The 20460-nt window shown below is 35.4% G+C and overlaps 1 protein-coding gene across 2 annotated transcripts; it reads left to right on the top strand.

Moving 5' to 3' along the window:
• The first annotated feature begins 1205 nt into the window (after positions 1 to 1205).
• LOC129882838 (uncharacterized) lies at positions 1206 to 16464 on the top strand. Of its 2 annotated transcripts, none has more exons than XM_055957313.1 (16): positions 1206 to 1498; positions 6326 to 6477; positions 7716 to 7799; positions 7880 to 7942; positions 8083 to 8214; positions 8299 to 8466; positions 11134 to 11253; positions 11592 to 11641; positions 12719 to 12881; positions 12991 to 13128; positions 13598 to 13720; positions 13804 to 13902; positions 14910 to 14999; positions 15172 to 15256; positions 15508 to 15641; positions 15719 to 16464. In XM_055957313.1, the coding sequence occupies exons 1-16, from the start codon at positions 1360 to 1362 to the stop codon at positions 15854 to 15856; spliced, it is 1878 nt and encodes a 625-aa protein (XP_055813288.1). In that variant the 5' UTR covers positions 1206 to 1359; the 3' UTR covers positions 15857 to 16464. The 2 variants fall into 2 exon arrangements, with proteins under 2 accessions (XP_055813288.1, XP_055813289.1); XM_055957314.1 differs by having other exon boundaries at positions 1207 to 1498; positions 11134 to 11247.
• Positions 16465 to 20460: the final 3996 nt, after the last annotated feature.

Genomic DNA, 20460 nt, shown 5'->3' on the forward strand with positions numbered 1-20460 from the left:
TTTTTAAACCCCTTAAGTTTTATTATTTACACAAAGGTCCACTCACCCACCCATCTTCCCCACCCACCCACCCACCCACCCACTCACTCCTCCCCACCTTCTGCTGCCACAATCTCCTCCCCTTCTGCCGCTGTCACCACCTCCTCCACCACCAATTCTTCCTCTTCTTCCTCCATCAACACCACTTTCTCTTCTTTTTTCTCCTCCACCACCATCACTATTTTCTCCTTTACCATAACCACTAGTTCTTCCTCCTCCACCACCGCAACTTCCTCCTCCACTATCGTTGCCACCTCCTTCTTCTTTACTGTCGCCGCTACAACAACCACCACCTCCACCTTCATTATTATCAACACTTCTTTTGCCGCCATAATCACCCAGTTTTTCACCTAATTTTTTGTTAGAAAATTAAATAACTGTCGAAGTTGTCGGAGCAACTAAGCTGAAGTCGTTGTAACAATTTTAACAATTGTTGAAGTTGCTGCAACAATTTAAACAACTGCTGAAGTTGCTGCAGCATCTACAATACCTGCTGTAACAACTATGATAGTTGTTGCAACAATTATCGCATCAACTATCGTAGTTGCTACAACAACTTCCACAGTTGCTGAAATAACATTAGCATTTGTTGAAACAACTTCAGCAGTTGCTGCAACAACTATCATAGTTGCTTGATTTTCTGCAGATTTTCTTCAATGACTTTTAAAAAAATTCAAAATTTTTAAAAAACAAAGCAAACAGTTTGTATAAATAAGAATCAAAAAGAGAAAAAAAATACGCGATAAAAAACAATGAACATCGATGGCGATGATTGCGGCGATAATGGCGGCAATAAAGACCATAAAAAAAGAAGAAGAAAATGAAGGAAGAGAGAGAGAAAAAGAAAGAAAGAAGAAGACGGGGGTAAGAAATCTAAAAGTGAAAAAAATAAAGATTCAAAAGATAACAAGGGGGAAATTTTAAAAGAGAGGAAAATTTTTCAAAAATTTTAAAATATTAATATATACCCCAAAATTTTAAATTACTCTAATCAAATTCATTTTTTATTTAATCTTATTTGACCAAGTCAATATCACATTTTTTTTAATCGTTAGTTCTACTCAATTTTCTCGTGAGGAAACTAGGAGAAAATTTGAAAAAAAACCCCAAAAAAGGAAAAATGAAAAATAAAAAATGAAAAAGGTAAACCAATCCAAGAGGCAACAATTACTCAAGTAAAATTCAACGCGTTTTTCCTTTCCCTCGTGTTGCAAACTTGCAGTAAACCCAGCGACGTCTGCATTTGTCCGTCTGTGACGGCGACGGTTTGCCGGAGATTTCCACATACTCCGTCTCCGTGAAAGGCGTTTACTTCATCAGATGGAAGTAGAAGGACAACAATTGAAGAAAAAGAAGCAACTTGGCGAAGATTCAATCCACGTCTCTTCCTCATCTAAGGATTATTGGCGATCTCGAAATAGACCTCGCAAGTTTTTCGACCCTTACAGCGTACCCGCAGGTTTCCTTCCTTGTTCTCAACTTCAGTTCACAGTATTAGTTAACATCTCAGATTTATATTCAGTTCACATTTGCCTTCCATAAATTTTGTCAATTTTGCTATTCATTTGTACTGTTTTATGCACTCGTTGTGAAACATCAGTCTGTTGGCCAATTTGAGGGTTTAACTTGAGATAGTATATGTATATAACTAGAAAAAAATACTCAAACAATATTTTACAACCAGCTAAACTAAAACGACTTTATATCGTCAGGGTATATAACTTAATTCTTCTAGATGATTGCCAAGTATTTCAAAAGACTAGGTTGTGGAATTCTAGTATTGCATTTCGAGTACTTCATGTTGCATTTTATGGCACTCTTGTAATTTAGCATCCATACCTTACGAGCATAATGGAGATTGGGATTTAATCACTTAAGCTCTATTTAGCTTCCACTAATAAATGAAGATGCTCAATTTGGACGAACTCCCTAATCTAGATCTTGAAAAGGCTTATGACCCATGTAAGTCGGTAGTCCTTGATTTCATTATGCTGAAGATGAGCTTTGGGGAGAAATGGAGAAAGTGGATAAGTTTTTGTATCTCGGGGCGTTAACTCAATGAGAGTGAATGGTAACTCTTGTTTTTTTGGGCAGTTTGAGGGGTTGAGCCAAAGGGATCCTTTATCATCTATGCTCTTTATTTTGGGGATGGAGATAGTTGTTTTGGGAGAACACATTAAGGGGTTCAATGCTGCGGTTGGAGGTGGTGTGTCCTTTAACTATTTCTCACCTTTTGTTTGTGGATGACACCCTAGTTTTTATGATGCAGATGAGAATCAAATAGAATTTCTAGTGAAGTTTTAACTTGGTTTCAAGTGGTGATAGGCCTTAAAATTAATCTCGAAAAATGTGAGACCAATTACTGTTGGTGAGGTGGACAATATTGATTTGCTCGCTCAGGTTTTGCATTGTCGGTAGGAGCTCTCCCAACTACTTATCTGGGTTTACCCTTGGGGCCCTCAAATAAGTATATTAATGTTTGGAATCCGTTACTTTAGAGAGAAGAGTCTTGAAGGTTGACATAAAAGATATTTGTCTAAAGGCGAAAAAGAAGTGCTTATTAAAAACACTTTATCGAGCATCTCCACTTATTTTAGGTCTTTGTTCCATAAATTGAAAAGACTTCAAAGTAACTTTTTTTGATTTGGTGAATGAGGCAAGGAAGTATCAATTGGTAAGATTAGAGATTGTGATAACTCTTAAGAGTTGGGGATGGTTGGTAGTAAATGTTTTAGGGCTTTTAATAAATTTTTGTTGGGGAAATGGTTGTGGAGATTTGGGATAGAGGTCTAAACCTTATGGAGAGGGTGATAGTAGATAAGTACGGAGAGGGCTTTTAACATAGTTTTGTTTTTGAAATTTTTGTGGAGATTTGGGGTCGAGGTCCAAATAAATATGGGGTGATGGAAGGGGGTTGGAGAACTAATGATATCCACATTTTGGGTGTGAAGCATGGAGGAATATCATGGATGGATGGATGAATTTTCAGGATAACATTTCCTTCAGGTTAGGGGATGGGAGAAGAATTAGTTTCTACTTTTCTGGGGAGATTAATGGTGTGGACACAATTGCTAAAAGAGGAGTTGCCAAGCATTTATAGGGTTTCATGTCAGACGGAGGGACATGGAGGCGGTAGTCTAGAATATAAGGGGGACACAAAAGGAAGAAATGTTTTGGGATTCGAGGATTAGGAGAGATTTCTAGGATTGGGAGGTGAAGGCGCATGAGGTTTTTCTTGCAAAGTCCATTTGAATTTCTAAGGTGCTAAGGAAGGTGTGTGCTTTTCCACTTGATTATTTGTTAGAGGGGCGATCTTGGCCATGCTGAACCTTAGGAAAAGAAAAGTTGTTTGTATCAACTTGTGTTACTTGTGCAATGAGACGGGCGAAGATGTAGATCATCTTCTTCTACGTTGCAGCTTGGCCACGATGTGGCGGTATAACTTTAGCTGGTTTGGTATGTCTTGGGCAATGCCAAGGGCATGTAATGTTGTTCCTATAGCATTAATGTGGATCACTTAGAGAGAGAGAAACAAGAGGGATTTTAAGGGGTAGAGTTGAGTTTTTGGCATTTAAGGAGTATCTCCGATCCCTTATTTAGTTTTGGTGCACCTATATAATTTCGGGTTATATAGAAGATTGAGTGTGTTGTAGAGACCATATATTTTTTTGTAGGTTCTTTACTTTTTGGTATGCTTCTTGTATATGATTGATTTTGGCATTGTGATTAATGAAATATTTACAAAAAAGATCTTTGCTTCGAGTGCTAAAGACATTATCCATTAGTTTACTTCTGATCACATTTAGCTTGTGTCTTGACCTCCAGCTTAAATTTTGCTTCTCTAAGGTCTTTTTGTTTTCATTAAGATTTAGACGTCTGAATCTGAATGCACATCTGAATGATCAAGATGTTGTCTCTAGATGTGAACACTAAATGATTAAAACTGTTTCTTTTTCAATATTTGAATGTACTTAAAAAATGAAACACTTATGCTTGCTAGTGATGGTGGAGATAGTTTGTAGTGGTGGTGGTGATGGTAATAGTAATAGTTGTTGTTTGTGGCTAGTAATGATTGTGGTGATAGTTGTGACAGTATAGGTGGATGGTGTTGTGTTGACTGTCATAATGGTGGTGATTGGTAGTGGTGTTGGTGATTGTAATGGTGAAGTTGGTTTATGTTGGTAGTTGGTGGTGTTGATAGTGATGGATGAAGAATGTGTGGTGGTTGATGATGATGTATTTGTGGTAGTTGGTGGTGGTGCTAGTTATGATGATGGAGGTGGTTGGTAGCAGAGATTGACCACAATGGTGGTAGTCAGTGGCGTACAAAAGATTTTTTGTAAGCGATGTCGATATTTAGAAATAAGTAAACAAATGTATAATTGATATAACAACATTATATTAATAAAAACTATTTAAAGTGTACTAATAAAACATAAATCAAGTAAACTACTACAACTCTCCTTGACGACTTAGGTTTAACTTTATAACTTATTTTTGTGTCCAGTTCCATTTTGGACAAGTAATTAAATTATTACAATATACTCAAATTGTATTTAAGTTCAACTGGTCTAGTTTACCCTAATTTGACTAGGAATTGGAGGTTAGAGGTTCGAATCTCAACAACATTTACTTTTATCACAAGGACAAAATTTACTAGAAAAGCTTGAGCGTGTTGGGGTTCGAACTTGGCCACTTGGAAGAAATAAGTGCATCAGCCACACATCCAACCAGAGAGCCAAGGTAATTCATTTACTGAAAGAGTGTCATTTATATTATTTCTGTGATATTCTATTTTTTTCCAGATTTTTATTTATATAGTACTAAAATTTTTCGATGAAGTAGTGTCGGATGACACCCCTTGATATAGGGAGGGTCCGCCCCTAGTGGTAGTGACTGATAGTAGTGGTGGAAGTGGCAACGATGGTGGTGGTGATGGAAGAATGTGTGGTGGTAGTTAGTTGTAGTGCTAGTTGTGATGACGGAGTTTGCTGGTAGTAGAATTGACTTTAGTGGAGGTAGTGGTTGATAGTGGTGGTGGAGGTGGCTACAGAGACAAGGGTGGTGGCAATGGATATAATTATAATGATGGAGGAGATAAGAGTGGTAGCAACTGACACTAGTGATTAGCAACGATAGTGGTTGTGATGACATATGTAGTCGGTGGTAGACGGCGGTAATGATGGTTGACAAAGGTGGTGGTGGTGGTGGTTATGATGGCAGAGCTGGTTAGTGGTGGTGGCTGGTGATTGTGGATAGAGTGATGATGTGTATTATCCACGCAAAAATACCTCTTAATGATATTAAGACTGTGTTCTATATCTTAATGATTAAGACCTATTTAGACCAATTAAGTAAGTAAATCTTAATGAAAACAAATGCACTTAATGATCTAATGTCTGAACCATTCATATTTAGACCTCCATTAAGTCAAATGAGGCTAGTAACCTGTTACTGGTAGGTAATTATGTAGCTTCAAAAGTTTTTGAGTGGATTTAAGTATACATTGATAGCGTAAAAAGTTTTACAATGTAGTTTTGTTACATTAACATGTAAAATCTTTTTATATTATTTTTTTGCCGCATGGTTTAATCACCCAAAGGGTGTGCCCTAGTGATTAATAAAGTGGGTTGAGAATCATGATGTTTCAGGGCCAACCCCTAGAGGATAGTAAAAGACTAGTTGATTTCTTCCATTTGTCCAAACCTTGGTGGACAACTGGTGGGAGGTAGCAGGTACCTATGGGCCGTGGAATTAGTCGGGGTGTGCAAGCTAGCCCGACACCATGGTTATTAAATAAAGTATCGTTTAACTGATTATAGTAGGTTATTTACTTTCTTTCTAGGTTTTACGTTTACCTGCAGTTGTAAACAACATGATAGCTTATGACTATCCAGTATTTACAATTATCTAGTTTTACTTTCTTTCTAGTTGTAAATAAAAGATGTTCCACTGTTGGCAGGTAAAAATTTAAACTCCCATCTGATAACCTCGTTCCTTTTTCCTTCCATGTCATTTTATACCAGCTGTTTTGGTCTTAAGACCTGAAGGGGTGTACTAGGTTCTTCAATTTTATCTTCAGTCATCTGATTGTTCCCACAAGCATGCATGTCCAATAACTTGTTACTGTGTGATAAGCTGGATGTCTTGATGTGCATAAGCTGTCGTCTTGTTTTGTTCCATGAACGATTGCATTTGCTTAGTTTTTACTTTAAAAGAGAAACATCGTTTCCATTCACACAAATCTTTCTTTGAAGTTATCCTGATAAGAGTGTTTTTTTTACAGGTTGGTTATATTGCCCTCCATATGGTGATAATATAGGTCTTATTATCCCATCCAAAGTGCCTCTGACTGAGTCATTCAACAAGAACATCCCTCCTGGAGAAAGTTACACCCCAAAAGAAGTAATCGACAAGCAAAGATGTTTAGGGAGAGAAGTAAGTGGTGTGGTGACAAGATTTTCTTCTGGTTATCTCATTTACTATTTGGTTCATCTCTTCCTCCCCACCCTTGACACTTACAAATAAGGTTAACTTGGTGATAATTGTCTTGATATGATCTGTGCAGATTTATTGGATGACCAATATCTTTCTGCACCAATTTGTCTCCTTAATTGTCATCTGAAGAGTCATTGCAAAATTGTTCTCTCTTCCATCTCTCTCTTATCTCTTACACTCTTCTGACGTTCCCCTTTCGTTGCCTTTTGTTTTGGTCATGCGTCATTAGTCGCCTTTTGTTTCTGAGTTAGTTAATTCCTGAGAAATTTAAACTGTTTACTGTGTTTAGCGTTTTTTTTTTTAATATTTTGGGGGCAGGAGGGGAGGGGAGCTCATATGTTTGCCAACTCACTATTTCCTATAGAGATTGACAGTAGTCATCTGACATATCTATTGAAAGTTGAGTAATAATCATTAAACAGTATTATCCAAAAGAAAAAAGAAAAACCTTTTCATCAGAAAGAACTACCTTTCGCTGGATCCAGTAGTTTTTGAATCAAGTCTTGTGAGTTTTTAAAATAGTTTGTTCATAAAAGGAGTTGGCTGTTGTATAAGTGAAGAGTAGAAGAAAGGATTTTCAAAAGAAAGAAATTGAAAGTAAGTTACCTGCACGTTTGGGGACCTGTGCATTCTTATACAACCAAAAGATTTTGGAGGACCTAACGTCTCTGAGTTTATAGGACAGGTAGATATGTGTTCACTGTCGTCGTTCAGATGGATATGGCTCAAAAATGGTGGCTGCTGAGACTCCTGCCTATTTATTTGTTAGTTCTGGTAGTGAAGCACTGAAGCTAGAATATTCTGTTTGTGTGTGAATTGACAACTTGTAGAAGTCTTACATAAGAATGTACATCTATGTTTGGAGCACGTGATGTGTGGGTTAGGCACACGTCACAGGTTCAAACCCTTCCACTGGCAAAAACATGGTATTTAAGTGGAGAAGGGTAGAGGCAAGCCTATTATCCACTGTTTATTAACTGTGTGCCATTGGCATGTGGGGATTTTTCGGTTAGAAGAAAAAAGGAATGTGCATCCATATCAGATTTTCTTTGTGTCATCATCTTTTAGTCTTGCCCACAACTAATCTTCTTGCTAGTTGGATTTTCAATGTTTGTCCTATAAACTTGATTATCAGCTAAGCTGTCATCCATGTCTATCATTACTAACACTTATTGCAGATAGGACTGGTGGTTGACTTAACAAACACTGACCGTTACTATCCAGAATCTGATTGGACCACTCATGGTATTAGACATGTTAAGGTAAATATGAACAGTTTTATATATATATCCTATTCGATCTCATGGTTAAGTGGCCAGTTGTATGCTATGTGTTTATCCAGATTCGATGCCCGGGGAAGGACTCTGTACCTGATGCTGAGTCCGTAGATAGATTTATTTCTGAGGTAATTCTCCTTCTGCTGTTACATGCATGTCATCTATCTTTCATCATGCTCTGCATATCTGGGAAGGGTATCTATGGCAGTGTGATAATTACTTTTTACTTTGCTGAGATTTTCATCTTCAGAGCTTATATTGATTGCAGGTTGTGCAATTTACATCTCAAGAATCTCAAGCAAGTAAGTATGCTGTTGTCCACTGCACTCATGGTCACAACCGAACAGGCTATATGATTGCACATTTTCTCGTACGTAATCAGTCCGTTAGTGTTAGTGAGGTTAGTAATCTTATTCATTTTACACCAAATCTTGCTCTTTTTAGGATTCCAACACAATTTAGAAAATTTGTGTCTTATCTTCAGGCAATAGCAACGTTTGCCCAAGCACGCCCTCCTGGAATTTACAGACAGAAGTACGTTGAAGCACTATATGACTTCTATTTCCAATCGAAGCCTGAACTTTTTGTTTGTCCCCAAACTCCCGATTGGAAGAGAGACTCTGATCAAGATAATGAAGTTGTTGCCCCTTTTGTAAGTAGTTCTTTTGGAGATTATTTGGTGAACAATTGCTGCATTGATATTTGAAAATTCTCATAAGGTTCAACAGTGGAGCACTTGGTGCACTATTTTTAAATGATGAAAGATTTTGGTTTGTCTTCAAAGACTACAGGAAGTTGTTGACAGTAAAGCTAGCATCACTATTTGTCTTTCACTCCATATCTGCCAAGTTTGGCAGGAACATGAACTCTATGCTTCCCAATATTTTGTACAAAGCTGTGAGAAATATAACATGGAAGAAAGAAACGAGGAATGTATGTCCTGATTATTCTCCCAAGATAGTGGGTGTTTAAATAGTGCACACACCTATTCTAAACTAGGAAAGAATCAAGACTATATAATTACGACTAAACAATATTTTCCTAATTGATAATAACTAAGATTATCAACACTTTCCCTCAAGTTGGTCCATTCCAGTTGATTACCAAGCTTGTTACAAATGTAACTAATTCGTAGGCCAGCAAGGGACCGAGTGAAAATATATGCAAGCTTATAATTTGATATCAAGAACTATGTGACAATGTCTACTGAGATTTCTTTTCTCTAAAAAAGTGACAATCTATCTCTCATGTGTTTAGTTCTCTCTTTGATCATCAGATTGGATGCATCAAGGGCGAGTGGTTATCAACACAAGTTTCATCTGGCTAATTTGTTCAAACTTCAATTCTTTGAGCAATTGTTTGATCCAAACCATTTCGCACTTCGCTAGTTGCCATAGCCATTGCCTGATAGTTTGCTTTTGCGCTAGACCGAGCAACCGTATTCTGTTTCTTGGAAAATATTCTGCTTATTGCTTTCGAAGATACTTCATTTTTTAGAATGGTAAGGTTAGGTTACTTTTCCAAGATACTAAGTTACCTCCAACAAGAATGTGATATCCAGAAGTAGATCGTCAATCATAAGGTGTTCCTGCCCAATCTGATTGTCAATCATAAGGTGTTCCTGCCCAATCTGCATCTATGTATCCAACAATCTGCTCATTGCCTTGATCATCGGAAAGTATCCTTTTCCCTTGGCTGATTTTATGTATCAAGGAAACCATCACGCAAGGAGCCCATAAATTGATTTACAACACTCATTGGAAAGACAATGCCAGGTCTAGTTTTATAAGGTAATTCACCTTACCAGCCAACCACTTATACCTTTCGGTATCATTATGAGGTGCCCCTAACCTGGCAAAGCTTAGGATTTGTATCAATGGGAGTTGATGGGTCTACAAACTATTGTTCATGTCTCCTCAAGAATGTCTAGAACATACTGTGAGATGACACTTCCTGATATGAATTGAGCAACCCCAGTACATGGGAAATGGTCCAATCTGCCTAGATCTTTAGTCTGGAAGTGCTGAGAAAGATGTTGCTCCAGTTCAGTTGTATCATCCTTATCATTGTCCAAGATGACTGCATTATAAACATAAACTACCAAATAAATGTATCGAGTTGGAGCGACATATCGATAGGATACTAAACGGTCAACCTTATTGCTAGTCATACCCAACTCTTGAATAACTGTGCTAAACTTACCTAACCACGCTCAAGAAGTTTGTTTAAACCCATATAGGGACCCATCACAATTATACTATAAGACCACTAGACTCCCCTTGAGCAACAAACTAGGTGGTTGGTTCATATATACTTCATCTATTGCTGTGGAGAAAACATTCTTGATGTCTAACTGATAAAGAGGCCAAATGACAAACAATCATGGATATAGAAGCAGAACGATGAAATTTTAGCTACTAGAGAGAACGTGTCAATGTAATCAAAGCCCAAAAAAATTGAGTATAACCTTTGGCCACTAGGCGCGCCAGTCGACCAATGTTACCGTGCAGCCAACTTTATGGTAGATTTACATCAAGGTCAAGAAATAAGTTCCCAAGTACTACTAGTGTGTAAAACAAAATATCTCTTCAATCAGTCTGTCTTTATCCTGGAGGAGGGAGGGTTTCACCTGTAGACTTAGGGATACTAATAGAAGACAAAGATGAGACAAAAACATAATGATGATAGACAATGACACCTCAAACCAACACAATTGGGATTAGGATTAAGAGTGGAGCGAATACCTTTCCATAGGGCAATTATAGGAATAGGACAAGACAAGTCTACTACAGGCGCATGATCTGATTCAGTAGGTGGATCATCTGGAACTGATGTGGAGAACTTGCAACAATGATTTCTCAAGAGAGGTGGAGCTGGAAAATTGGAGGAGGAGATGAAGGAGAAGTACTCGTAGTTGGGGATGTTGATGAAGAAGGGATACTAATAGGATTCCTAAACAAATTTGACGGATTTAGTGGGAACCTAAAATTTGTAATAAATTATTGTAAAGCTAATGCTTTTTGAAAACAATCATGGTTTCATTTTGTGTAGACTCTTGTTACTTCCTTGAAGGAAAAAAATTGCTTTGTCCCTTAATCATTCACCTTGTATTGATGATTGTATGACTTGAATTGGTTTTCTCGTTGTTCAGCTGATAGTACTCTTTCAGTTTGATCTGGTTAAGTAAAATATAGTCTGCCTATTAAACAGTATGCAGTATTTGCTCAACAATCAGGATGTTATGTATTATTTACCTATTGTTTTCTTCCCCTTTTATTTCTCCGTCTTTATTCAAAATGCCAGAACCTCGTTATTGCAGGGGAATCTTGCAAGAGCAGGTGCGGTGTCAGATGCAGATTTTAGGGGCGAACGTATCCCATTCACTGAGGTTCAGAGGATGAGGAACTTCTGCTATCAAGTGCTTAATTTGCATGTACAGGTTCCAGTTATTCAAAAGTTCATTTTCCACGGCACATCATCTCTATTTTAATTTTTTTTTAACTATGTGTTATATGAATTGGAAAGATCTTGTTTACTCATACTCATGGCAGATTTACCTGTGGCATCAATTTTGATTTTGAACTTTCTTCTACATATTTATTCCAAGTCCCTGATGAAACAAATTACATACAGTTCCTGAATGATGGTCATGTTCTTGCTTTGCACTGTCCAAGTGTTATCCTGTTTTCTTTAGGTGGTTGATTTGCACTTGATTTAATGTTTATTATTATTTCTTTTGATTTCTTTTGGTGCATAACTAAATCTTTTGGTCCTTAGGCCAGGAGAAATACCCAAATTCCAGGATCACACCCGGTTTCACTCGACAGGTTGATATAAATTCTTCATTTTTGGATATTTACATGAGATTAATTTGAAAAAAATCTGTCTCTTATACCCGAGTTCAACAATATTTAGGCAATATTTTACAGCGGCTTGAAATAGTCAAACATTGTACTCAAAATAGATAAATGACAAAATTTAGGATTTTATCACCTTTTCCTTTCTGATTGAATATCCTCTTCTCGCAAATAGCAGCCTTTTATAGAATCTCATTATTAAGAATTTTAAAGCACCTCTTGAAGTGCAAAAATTGCATGCAGTGCAAAAGATCTGGGAAGTTTTCCTTTGACTGGAAGCGTGATCTACAGTTGTCTGTAAGTGTTAGGATTGACAAGTAATTTCAGCTGCATGTGCCTATCACAAAAAATGCGCATGCTTTATATAATGTTGGAGCATAGGTCAGGGATTTTTCTAATTGCAGTGGGAAAGGGATATTTTGAGTTCTGTTACAGCAACAGCAAACCCAATGTAATCCCACAAGTGGGGTCTGGGGAGGGTGAGAAGTATGCAAACCTTACCCCACCTTTGTGAGGTAGAGAGGCATTTTGTGCACTGTTATGAAGCTAATTAAGAATCATTTTTCATTTTTGTTTCTTTGTTGTTAATATGGTCAAGATTTTAAGCACCTAAGGGTATGGCTTAGTGGTCAGTGAAGTGGTCGAGAGCCATGAGGTCACAGGTTCGAATCCAAGCGGAGACAAAAAAACACTAGTTGATTTTTCCCATCTTTCCTAGCCTTGGTGGACAGAGTTACCTGGTACCTGTTTCTGGTGGGGTGGTAGGTATCCTGTGAAATTAGTCGAAATGCGTGAAAGCTGGCCCGGACACCCTGTCATCAAAATAATAATAATAATATATATTTAAGATTTTAAGTGGCAAACAGCGAGTGTCTTAGTGTTATAGTTTTTCGCCTTTTGGGCATGATAACATTTATTTCTTATTAAGAAATTAATGTACATTTATGTCTGAAGTAGATTATTAGATTTCCAGGGTACTGAAAGATAATTTTGGATTTGTGTCAAACAGTATTCACTCATCCTTTTCATTTTCTGGAACTTTTGTAGGGACAAACTGCATCTTCTAAGCCAGCAACTCTACCATGTCACCTGGAGTGCTGAGGTGCCACGATACATGATGCTAATAGACAGGGAGGGTTGTTATTTGGTTGATCCACAGTTCTATTTCAGGAAGGTCCCGCTGCGATTTCCTCGCAAAAATATCTATCAGGTACTTTGTCCATAAAGGACCTCTTGTACTCCATCATGAGGGATACTGGTTCTACAGCTTTACGATTTCAGTCTTTTTCTGATGTAGAAGATTTACAAGTTTCCTGTAGGGTAGAGCTGACATTTTTCATCACTGCACGTTACTTGATGGTGAATTGATTACTGAGACTGAGCCAGAGACACAAGTGAAGAGGACTATTTACCTTATCTATGATGTGATAGCAATTAACGAATTCTCTGTTACAGAGGTATGTCTTGGCTTACATATTTATCAGCCAAAATGACTTGAACTAACTTTTGTGATTTATATTTTGCGTACCTCTTATCATACAAGGATGAGATGCAGATATGGATGGTACTGTGGCCTCAACCACCTTTTCCAAAAGAGTGTAGAATAATAGTTGCTTCTTAGGTTGTAATTTATCTGTTTTTTGAATGTCATGAGGACCATCAATCCTCATACTTGTGCAGTCAATCATTCAAGAATACAGGTTTACTGGGAGTAGTTTATCATATTAGATATGTGGACTATTCTTTCATGGGCATTTTCATCTTTCCCTTCAATTATGTACAGATTTTCCTTCAATTATGCATTTTCTAGCTCCTTACCATTTTCTTTCAATAGTCAGCACTTTGGCATATATTATAATTTTAATTTGATTGGGTTTTCCCAAAAATTGCTTATTTTATCATTTGTGCATCCAAATACTTTTGCAGCGGCCTTTCCATCATCGATTGATGCTAATTGAAGAGGAGGTGATCCGTCCCCGAAACTTTGAACGTGAACTTTTATCCACACATGTAAATCCGTACTACCACTATGGCCTGGAACCATTTGAAGTATGTATGATCTCAATAAAGGCTCTCTACTGTATGTAAGTTTATGATCCTTCCTGGATTGATGATTGTTTTGTGGATGGCAGGTGAGGAGGAAGGATTTGTATTTGCTATCTGCAGCTTCTAAGCTCATAAAAGATATAATGCCATGTCTTCCACATTCAGCTGATGGTCTTATCTTTCAGGTTCTATGGGATCTACTTGTGTCTGCTTTAATATTAACATTCAAGTTTGTCATATCACTCAAGTCTGTCGTATCAAGATCATATAGATACAACTTAAAGAAATATTGGCACAACCTTATCAGAAATGTCCATAGTTTTCCAGCTTTCTTTGTATCTCATTTAGATATCAGTACATTTAGAATTGTGCTAGTGAGCTCTGCAATTTCATTCATCCAAGAATGAGGACAGTGAGAGACACAGGGACATTAGGCTCTAATTTGATAGATCAAGCTCATCATTTGGCCTGGGAAGATCTGTTTAGCTGCAGCTTTCTGTTACTTTAGCTAGTATAATTCAATTTAATAAACTAAATGGAGTTAGTAATAATATTGGTGATCAAGAACTTCCTTTGACAAAGATTTAGATCATTAGAACTGCTCTCTCTATGTATGAAGTCAATTCAGATAGGGTGCTACTTAAAACAATTTTTCAAGGACAGAAGCTGGAATGCAGAACTTGACTTTTGTGCGAAGAAGCTGAATCTCGATTACATGAAAATTCTAAGATAGCAAAGAAAAGAAAAGAAAAAAAAAGAGAAACGGTTGTGGTTTTGAATGGAATAAGGAATAGGGAAACAGAAAGAGAATTAAGATCTAAAGAAGGAATAGGAACCTGATAGGATGTGGAGCTAAAGAAAAAGGTACAGAAATATTAAGAGAATGATATTTTGAAGAGAAATAGGATCGAATGATTTCTTCTGCAAATTCACTCAAGTGATTCACTATCATAGGTCTTATTTGACAGAACTAATTTTATACACCAAAATTTAGTGTACCTTCACTTACATGCTTGTTGCCCCCTCTTGAGGTGTCTGTGCATGTGTTTTTTTTGTCTTAATGTGAAGTTGTTGGGACCAGCAACTCGCTTTGTTATGGTCGGTACGTTCTGAAGCTTATATATGCTTTAGACGACAAATTTCTTGCAACTTTGCTTATCTGGATTCTGGCTCCTGATAGTTTACAGTACAGGCCTGGAATGCAACTTATGTGCCTCGGGAACATGATGGACGTTTGAAATGGAAATATCCCGGAACAAATACTGTTGATTTTCTATTTGAGGTGGTTATATTTTCTGTCATCTTTAGATCTCAAACTGTTGTATATTGTGAGTGTATATATGCTTGAGCTTTTTTTTTTTCTGTCTGCACATTAACAGTAGGAGATAACATCACATAATGGTTGTGATAACTTTAGTACCATGGTAATCTGATTAACAAGTTGGCATTGGCAGGTGGGAGTTGACGGTAGTACTTTGCTTTATCTGCAAGAACACGATAACAAGAAACTAATTGAAGGTTGCAGAGTGATGTTTAAAGGTTTGATTATCTGCTCTTTTTCTCCTTTCTCTGAACTTAATCTCCTTGGAGTTTCCTGTGGTAAAAAGATCTCTCCTTTTCTGTCTTTTATTTGCATGGCCCGTCTGTTCCAGCTGGCAGTAAGAATATGAAGATCTATCCATTGAATTTTATTAGGAAATGTTTAGCAGATTTTGTTGCTTAGATAATATGGCTGCCACCTCATGTTTTCTTCAAACTAAGTTTGGTCTGATTGGTACTTTCTCCTGCAGATGGAACTGATGATTTATCGTTGTACTCGGGTAGGATAATCGAGTGTTCCTGGAACTCTTGTGAAGATGCTTGGATCTTTGTGCAGATCCAAACAGACAAATCAAACCCAGATTATATTAGTGTCTACGAGGAGGTTTGTCATATAGCAACATCATCCTTCATTTACAGGTTTTCCAACTATTATTGACTTAAGAAGCATATTATGCACAGGCAAAGCACAACATAGAGGGCAATCTTACAGAGGATATCTTGTTAGATGAGATAGATAAAGTGGCAGGTCTACCTATATACTCTGACTGGGCAAATCGTCACAGTGGAAATTTTAGAAATGTCTGGAGAAGGCAGTGAGGGATTTGCTGCTGTTTGTTGCGATATGCTTTCTCCCCAATACATAGTCTCTTTTTCACCAATGAGGGTTGAGTTGAGAGGTGGAGGAGGAGGTTATAGTCTAGTTAAAAATGACTGCAGGTTCTTTGCAGTCGTCATACATCATTCAGGCGTATTTTTCTTCTCAAATTCTGTTTTTCCAAGTTGAAAGAGTGGGAATATAGGGATTTATCTTTTTTTTTTCCTTCCCACCATTGAGGATTGAGGTGAGAGGCAAAGGAGGAGGTTTTAATCTAATTAAAAATGACTGCAGGTTCTTTGCAGTCGTTATCATCATTGGGGGGTATTTTTCATCTCATATCTAGGTTATGATGGAGACAAGATTGGGCATAAAATTTTTGTTTGCTCAGTCCATCAGAGCTCTGGGAATGTCAAGGCAATATGAAATGAGAGGTCTAGGTGGTGTTTGGAATATTTTCTAGGTAAGGTTAGCGCAAAATAGTAACATGTTTTCTCATTATCCTTTCTTTCAAAAGTTGTTGTGAATTCGTGTATTTACTATAAGATGCGGTAAAAGGACACTATGTAGAAGCTAGCTGTGATCTTGAAATGAAATATTAATTCTTCTTCTTTTCTTGTCCTCACAATTTGGTAGCCTGTAGCTTTCTCAGGCGCAGGGATGTTATTGATAGCAAAACAACATGTTTTTATTTCTTATGGAATCACTTAGTCGTTTGGTGTGAGTTATAAGTATAATAATCGCAGAAATAAAATGCAAGACTATTTTATCTTGCGTTTGATTGGAGGTATTAAATAGTCATGAAATTATTTATCCCACCATTTATAATTTAGTGATGGAGTAAGTTATTCTATATATATGGTGAAATTAGTTATTTTGAGCTTTTTCTCTCTCTTTTAACCCCCGCTCCTCTCCGTAATTCTCTCTCTCATTTAGGCTTCCACCATCCTTCCAACTTGGTACTTTTAATTATCCCAAGTGAGTGCTTTGTCGTATTCGACATTTCTTCACACCTTGCAAATTTTTATTTAGTAATTTCTTTATTCAAAATTTAAATATTTATAAAATGTATAGACTTGATAAAAGCTTTAAAATTATCAGATTATGTGAAGAAATTACATCGTCAGTGTATATTAGTTAATTTTATTTTTATATATTGTAATTGGACGATTGTAGCAGGTAATTCACCCTATTTTCACGTTTCCGTGTCATGAATACTTGTTAGTATAAGTTGCTAGTATTAAGAAATTATACGTTGTTTTAATATATAGAAATTAAATTCATTAATTTGGGAGAGTTAATGAAGCAAGTAACTCAATGCTAGGAAGATAAATATTTTATCATTCTTAAACAGATGTTTGGGAGTTTGAGTCCTAAAAATGAAATTGCTTTTCAAGGAGTGTTTTGTCCTCCAAATTTCAAAGTGAAATTGTTCGACATAAATCCAAATTAATTAAATTTCAAAGTAGATACTATATTTCCAAATGAGATATTAAAAAAAAAAGGTTACTCAGAGAAGTATGCTTGTGTTATGTACTCAAAGGTGACAAATGGGCGTGTTGGTTAAATTTGAGCGGGTTCAGATGTATTAAGTTAATACATGAATGAGTTATTGACCCGCATAAAAGTTACTTGAGCTGAAATAGATTAGACTAAAATGGTCTAAAATGTCAGTCAAAATTTAGCCCATTAGTTTGTACTAAATTCTTAATTGCTTTATTTACCTAATAATATTTTTCTTTATTATGACTATCAATAATATATCAAATAAACAAAGTAGTTTTTGAAAATGTTTAGACAAGATTTTTTATGAATCAATTTGGACTAAATATCGGTTCAAATTTTAATGAATTGAAACAAATTGGGCTGAACTATACTGAGCTAATAAGTAAATAGGTTAACAATCATTTTAAACTTAAATAACTTGAATAAATTATAATTTTATGAGCAAATTTTACCACCTCTTATAGCTGATGCTTATGTTGTGTGTCTTGAGGGCTATTTATAGTAATTACTATTGTTACTCAAGGTGATGTCTACCTTTCTCATAAATGATGGCATCCCTCACATAATTGTTCATGTCCTCATCTTATACAAAACCTACCTAATATTTAACTTTTGTTTTAAATGTATGGCTTTGCGTTGGGACAAATACAATTAGGTTTTCAATTTACGTAGATGACGATATATCTTATTTTAGTTGTACGACGTTGTCGAACTATAAGACGACATTATTACTTCGACGTGTGAAGTGAAGTTGCCTTTCAACATTTTGTTCAGTCCAAAATTTGTATTAAGCGGTTTCATAGAATAATGTTTTTAAATTTTCTATACATTAAACTTAGTTAAATATACCATTTTTTTTAAAAAAAGAATTGCCAATGTTATCATTAAACTATATTTCTGGTCCTTCCCTTAGAGTGAGTTGTTCGGTATTGGGAAAAATATTTTCAATTTTTTTTTAAGTTTGATCGGTTAAATGGAAAATATTTTTTTTTTGAAAAATAGGAAAATGATTTCCTTAATACTCCCTCCGTTTCTATTTACTTGTCAAATATTTTTTAATTTGATTTTCTTTTTTACTTGTCAATTTTGACAAATCAAGAAATGACAATTTTTTTTCTTCCTATTATACCCTTAATTTATGAGTTAATGTCTTTGAAAAGTGTAGTGAGTAAATATGTTTAAAACTCTATCAATTAATAGGGGTAAAATGATAAACTTACTATACCAATTATTGTTTTCTTAATAGGTGTGTCAAGTCAAAATTTGACAAGTAAAAAGAAACGAAGGAAGTAGAAGTAAAGAAAAACAAGTTTTATAAGTGACATTCCACACTAATGATCTACTCTCCACCGTCCAATGCACTCACCTCCCTCATCCGGCCATCCCCTCCATCTCCATACACTCTACTCCCATAGTGTTTACCTAGATCATATACAAATACTTTAATTTTGAGACGATAATTTTAACTTAATTATTAAATACAAAAAATAAATTATTAAATCATGTTCATAAAGGTGCTGTTATCTTTGGAAGCGTAAACCGTATGCATGAACATATCAACTCTCAATTTTCAAATGCATTTCCATGTGTAAAATATGAAAGAAATAACATACAAAGAAGTCAGAGAGAGTTCAACATCAATTTACTATATATTCATAAAAGAGAATTTTGATTATATATAAATAATATAATTTCTGTTAAAACGTGTTCGAATATATCCCTCAAATCTATTAGACTCCGTCCTGATTGTCTTGTTGATGTGTCAAACTGTTAATCATTTGTCTACATACATAGCTATAAATGGTTATTCTGATAATATCAAGCAAATGTCCTTATCCAATTTCATAGAAACAACAATATGATATATCTGTTATATTATCTACATCACTTGTGCACTACTAGCTAGTTTAGCTCATCATATCATCGTCTAGTGGCTATAAACTCATCCTTAGTTGTACTCCAAACATGACGTGTTTAGCTCATCAATCATAATTAAGTGAATCAAAGTTTAGTCTTTCCGTTCCAAAATTTTAAATAAAATAATCAAGTACTTTTAATTTAATGTATAGAATAGGAAAAATTCTTAAATTCAAGTTTTATGAGTATTCACCGATCACTCGATATAAAATAAAATTGTTAATGAATGATGCAATAATGAACCGAAATGAGAACTCTCAACTCTTTATAAAGTTTGGATAATCCTTCTTACTTTGACAAGGAGGTGCGTTGATAATATATAAGTCAACAAATTAAATACATTTTCTCCGATAATTAATTTAAGAGTCGTTTAATTTGATTGATGGTTAGGAAATGAATTGTTTATGCATTAAATTAATACTGTGTTGGGAGCATTTTAGTTGTTAGGTCTAAAATTTAGCACACAAAATTTGGTATTTGGTTATCAATTTACCATTTCGTATGATTAATAAATGTATAAGTTATAATAGAATTTATATGTTATTTTATATGGGATTAAAAATAAAATAATTAATATATAATAACTAAATCCTAAATAGCTAATTTCTACATTATTAATATTTGTATAAATCTAACCAATTGTTATAAAAATTTATTCTATTTATTCTTCAAACACTCTTGTCCAATGCTGATGGCAGATAGAACTCATGTTCAATGAATTCAAGTAATCTCATTGGCACAAAACATGAATGTGTTGGAAAATTAATCACTAAAATATCAATCAATACTAAAATATGAATCTTAGTTCAGTATTTAGGATTACGTGATATAAATGCACAAATTGAATTGAATTGAATTTGAGTTTGTTAAAATATATATAGATAATAGATGGAGGTAGATTCAAGTCAAAATGTGTTAAATAATGAAATATTATCTAATTCACCAATTCTTACTAAATTTTAATTAATTAATTATTTTGTTATAATTTGTTTAATCACCATAAGGCAATCTAATGCAGAAACATCTTAGTTATCAAATAAAACTAATTATTTCTTTTCTTTTCTTCGTTATGATCAACAAAAAAAATATTTTTTTTTCATGAGTCAATCTTAGCTAAATATTTAGCCCCCGCCCCCCTCCCTCCCCCAACTTTTTTTAAAAACCTAATTAATAATGGGTTGAA

Source organism: Solanum dulcamara, chromosome 3, assembly GCF_947179165.1.
Source record: "Solanum dulcamara chromosome 3, daSolDulc1.2, whole genome shotgun sequence".
NCBI lineage: Eukaryota > Viridiplantae > Streptophyta > Magnoliopsida > Solanales > Solanaceae > Solanum > Solanum dulcamara.